General features: G+C 48.5%; 1 protein-coding gene and 1 pseudogene across 1 annotated transcript in view; both read left to right on the top strand.

Moving 5' to 3' along the window:
- Window positions 1-1196, top strand: part of LOC108298608 (elongin BC and Polycomb repressive complex 2-associated protein-like) — a 2844-nt gene extending 1648 nt beyond the window's left edge. Inside the window, 1 exon segment of the mRNA XM_017521259.2 lies at window positions 53-1196. Coding sequence (XP_017376748.1) covers window positions 53-937 — 885 coding nt within the window. The 3' untranslated portion in view covers window positions 938-1196.
- Window positions 1-5142, top strand: part of LOC108298609 — a 73226-nt pseudogene that overhangs the window by 16423 nt on the left and 51661 nt on the right.

The following is a 5142-nucleotide window of genomic DNA, read 5'->3' as shown; positions in this document are numbered from 1 at the left end:
GCGGGGCCCTCACGCCCCCCTGTGCCCCCACGCCCCCCTGTGCTCCGGCGGCTAGGCCCCAGATGGCCTGAAACACCTCGGGGCCCCGACCAGGTGGCCCGGCGATCTTAACACTGTGGCTGGCGAGGATGCGGATGTCGCAGAGTGTCCCAGCCGCGAAGAGGAGGAAGAGGTTGGAGGCGGTTTCCCGCACTTCGGCGTTCGCTCCTGTGCACCTCCCGGCAGCTGCCTGGCGCCCCCGCGCCCTCGGGAGTCTCCGACCGGCTTCGCCTCGGCCCCACCTCGTCGGGCCCTGGGTCTCGAGCCTCAGCTTCGCCCAGCCGCCAGCCTGCCTCGGGAGCCCAGTTCCCTGCCTCTGTCACCACCTGCAGGCCTCTCCACCAAGGATACGGGTCCCGGGGCGGTGCCAGGGCCGTTCCTGCCCTGCCAGCCCACAGAAGTCGATGGAAACCCCCCGCCGGCTTCCCTCGAGGCTCCAGCCGCTGGCCCCTCGATGGCCAGCATGGCTGCACATCTCCTCCAGGAGCATTTCGATCATCTGATCTGCTGGTCGAAACTTTGGTGTTACGCAAAGGGCTTCGCCTTGGACACTCCGAGTTTGCGCCCGGGGCCAGGGCGGCTGCCTGCAAAAGGGGCGGCCCGAGGAGCAGCCAAGAAATGCCAGCGGCAGGCGCCCCCTCCGCTCACCACGCAGCCCCACAGCCCCGCACCGACACTCCCTACCACGAGCACCTTCAGCCTCCTCCAATGCTTCCCCTGCCCCCGGGCCCTGGTGGTGGGGGAAGATGGAGACCTAAAGCCGGCATCCTCACTTTGCCTCCAGGGAGACTCTCAGCCCCAGCCCGCCCACCCTCTGTGGAGGTGGCATATGGGGGGTCCCGCTGTCCCTGAGCCCCCTGGCCTCAAATTCTGGTGGATCAAGGTGGATGAAAGCTGACTGTGGAACTTCTACCAAAGGGGAAAAGTTGGGACTGTGGCCAAACCGTTGGCTTGAGGAGGGGGCCCCGTTTCTCACATTTGTCCCCTTCCTTTACATTTTAGGAGCTGTGGGCAGAGGGACTTCAAATGACAGTGACCTTCATTCAAGCACCTAAGTGGTGGGGGTGACAGTCCCTCCCCCACATCCTTTGCCGAGGAACCCAGGGCTGGAGTCTGGAGAAGGCTTAAGCAAAAAAGGCTGATGACACAGATTCTAATCCCTGTCCGCTTCCATCTCAGACCATTGGGGGCAGGGCCTGCACCCCAGTGGGTGCAAAAGAGGCCAGTGCTCAAAGACACCACCCCCCCCAACAAAAAGGGAAAGGAGACAGACCTCGGTGATGGACAAACCGGTTGTTACAGTGTCTGTGGGCCAGCCTGGGGTGCTGGGGCTGTGGTGGGGGTGGGGAGGTGATTGGCAGCTCCCTGGGGGCATCCCCCACTCCCACTGTCCAGGCCTTTAACTCTTTGGCCTTCAGGCCTTCTCTAAAGCTCCAAGCACCACTGGAGCCTTTAATGGGTGAGGGAGTTTGGGTAAGAGGAAGGTCACCTTCTTCCTGTCGCCTTTCTAGGGCCCCTAAAGTGCAGGTGGCCCCTAATTGATGAGATCTTCAGTCTCAGCCACGGACGTTTCCCTTTTGTCCAGTTTTGGAGTTCCCTTTTTTTCCTTATTTGGTTACCAAGTATAAGATCTGGCCTGTGAGGGAGATTCCCCCCAACCTTGATTAATCAGCCCCCTCCCCCAACTTACTCCCCTTAGGGTGGGTAGGGCTGAGGGACCTCCTCTCCTGGAAAGTGCTTACTTCGCCTGGGGAAGGGGCTAGACGCTGTCCCAGGGAAAGTAATAGAAGGTGGAAGAAATAAAAATCAGACCAAACAAGTTGCCTTTCGAGGGACTCCACCGATTTATGGATGGGAGGGGGTGGAGGTGGAGGGCAGGCCCGACTCCTTTCTTCCGATACCTAAACTCGGCCCCCTTAAAGAGTGGAAACAAAACAAGCTGCTCTTTGCAGAGGTGGTAAATGAGAGGTCTCTTGGTCTAACTGCAAGAGTCCCCTGGGGTTTGAAGGGGCAAAGTTTGAGTCTAGATGGGACCTGGGCCGAGGTACCTTCAGCTTCCCCCGGGACACCCCAGCCTCAGGCCTTTTGGGAGTTGTCGGGTCTGATGGATCCGAAGGGGGCAGGGCCAGGGGATTAGGTTTGGGGTCAGAGGTTCTGTTTTCCAGGGGAGGGGTGAGTTAGGCCTGAATCATGCCCTCCAGCTAGGAGGATCTTGAGTCTGGGTTAGAAGCGCTTTCTCCTCCATCCAGGTGAGGTCAGGAGAGGTTAGGTCTTAGGAAGATGGCAAGTTGAGGTGTGAAGGAAAGCTGGGGCTTTTGGACCTGCCAAACCACTGAGGGACCCAGTGCCCCTTCCGCCCCGCACTAGTGAATAGCATCCCCTCTTCCCCCGAAGGTGAGGTGAGAGAGGARCAATTCCCAAGCTGGGGAAGGACTTGTCTCCTTTTCTGTGAAAATGCTTTGTAAAAAGTTGTTATTGTTTGCATAGAGCAGATTCTGGAGGAAAACTGTTTTGGACCATAAAAGTTTTGTTTGTCTTAAAAAAAAAAATAAATAAATGTGTCTGGTCAGTGAAAACAAACAGCAATCTTCTCTGCCCTAAATGTTACAAACTCTGACTGAAAAATAATTAATCAGACTTTATTATGTGCATTCAAAGGTGATTGAAAGCATAGGTGAAGTTCAACTTGAAGGTAATCACAAAGTGCAATTTACATTGTTTCTTAGAGTTGGATAGGTATTGTCCTTTTGGTTAGATTCTGAAATGCTGCCCATCTTTTCTTTCTGGATTGAGGTATCTATTAGCCTTGGCTGCTCTATGTGACAAGCACAAATTACCCTGTTGTGATGAATCTCATGGGATCACAGAAGGTAGAGCTGACAAGGAGATCTATCACATCACATCAGGTCCAAATGCCGTATAGGTGCCCTATACGGCATTTCCTCTATCTTCCACTGTGTTTCATTTTAATCTGAGTTAAAGTGGCAACATTTTACCCTGAGCTGTACTATTTGGAAATGGGTGGCTACCATGGGTTGATTTAGGATTCTATGGCTGCCTGGGGGGTCATAGAGAAACACTCTAAGGGGGTGCAATAGGGTTAAGGGGCAAAATATGTACAAAGAGAGAATCTAAGAAAATAATTCCTGTCAATACCAGGCTTAAACATTTTTGATCAGATATGATTATTACTTTAATACCTATGGAAATGTTTCATGAATTATAAATGTTATTTATTTTCCTTCTTTTACTATTTACTGCCAACCTGTTTGTTATGGGTGGATGTCATTTGCATTTTGACCTTTGAAGTTGGTTGATTATTGTCATTGTTTTAAATTCTGCAAGTATGTCAACCTCTCCCTACTTTGCCACCCTGCTTGCCCAACTCTTTACGTGCCTGGGACAAAAACATTTCAGTGCACCTCTGATAATGGCTCCTTTAGAGGAAGATGAGTGTTTAAAATATCTGTGGGACACTGCCCCATTCAGCCATGGTAGAGAACTTTCAAGCCCTCTTTAGTGATTATATCCTTGGGATCTCCTGCTGAGTAGTGTCACTGTGCTCATTGGTGCTCAGAGAAGGAATTCTGTTTTATGTCTCCTCTTTTCTATGGTAGTCAATTGATTTTCCCCAGTAGAGGATTCTGCTGTGGTCATATTCAGTGTCATGGCACTACCAAGGTAACCTATTCAGAAGGCTATCAATCAGTGACATTCATTGGGTGGCTGCCACAGGGTCCTTAAATGATGCTAGTTGGAAGTGTAGCTGCTCTGAGTGACTTTAGATGTTCTGTATGTTGATCTTGGCTGCATTTTATTTTTAAGGTCTCAGTACATCTTGCAAATTGTTGCCATCAGTAATAATCAAGAAAAGAGGAAGGAGTTTCCTTTTGCCATTCTCTGAATAGAAAAAATTAAGTTAGTGTCTCCCTACCTCTCTTTCTCCTCTTTTTTTTATCCTTCCTGTCTCCTTCTTACCCTTTCTCTCTCCTTTTTTTTGATTTTTCCTTTCCTTTTTCCTTCCCTTTATATTAACTTTCTTCTGTGCTAGGTATTGGGGTCACAAAGATAAATAAGATATAGTTCTTTGCTTAAGTGTGGTGGCTCACGCCTGTAATCTCAGCACTTTGAGAGACTGAGGAAGGAGGACTTGAGTCCAGGAGTTTGAGACCAGCCTGAGCAACAGAAGGAGACTCCATCTCTACAAATAATTAAAAAATTAGTGGGGTGTGGTAGAGTGTGCCTGTGGTCCCAGCTACTCTGGAGGTTGAGTCGGGAGAATCACCAGAGACCAGGAGGTCAAGGCTGCAGGAAGCCACCATTGTGTGACACTGCACTGCAGCCTGGGTGACAGAGTAAGACCCTGTCTCAGAAAAACCAAACCAAAACAAAACAAAAACAAGATATGGTCTTTTGACCTTAATGAATTCTTACTTGGTAGTGGGCGGTAGCATGAGATTCAGGAAATGACATTGAAAACACTCATATTTATAATGTCAATTAAATTATGCAAATAGATATGGGGTCCTTCTCTATGCCAATGCACTTTGGACAAAATATATATGAAGCAGTGCTTCAGGGGCCAAGATGCAGTCTGCTGCTTACTATAAAAATGTTTTATATAATGTGTGTCCTAATACTCAAATTATTTACAAAATTAATAGGTGAAAAATTTATAATTTCCAGAATAATTGTGTGCAAGAAAATGAAATACCAAGCTCATATTTCTGGATTTTAAAAACATTGTTTATGTTTCCCAGAACAATATTTTCCCTAAGGCTCAAGGTAATCATCTATTTTTCAGCTTTCCAAGAGATAGGTCCACTTCTACTAACCTGTGTGTTAGATGTGAGATTTTCCAAGGATATTTACACCCATTTGGCAGGGTGACTCCTGAGTGGTTTTGATTTGAAATGTGATTTCAACCACTTCCTAAATTTATCCACAGCTCACAGAGAATAAAAATTTTGGTTGCAGAAGTCCATAAATGCTATTTATAAAACATGGGCACTCAGTGGTATACCTCTTAAATACTGTTGATTATTAAGCTTTTATGGAGCACTTTTATATTGCTAGAGTAATCATTTTATTGGATTTTCTTGA

The sequence above is a fragment of the Cebus imitator genome, unplaced genomic scaffold (genome assembly GCF_001604975.1).
Source record: "Cebus imitator isolate Cc_AM_T3 unplaced genomic scaffold, Cebus_imitator-1.0 Scaffold1013, whole genome shotgun sequence".
Taxonomy (NCBI): domain Eukaryota; kingdom Metazoa; phylum Chordata; class Mammalia; order Primates; family Cebidae; genus Cebus; species Cebus imitator.
This window is presented reverse-complemented; position numbering and strand designations above follow the sequence as displayed.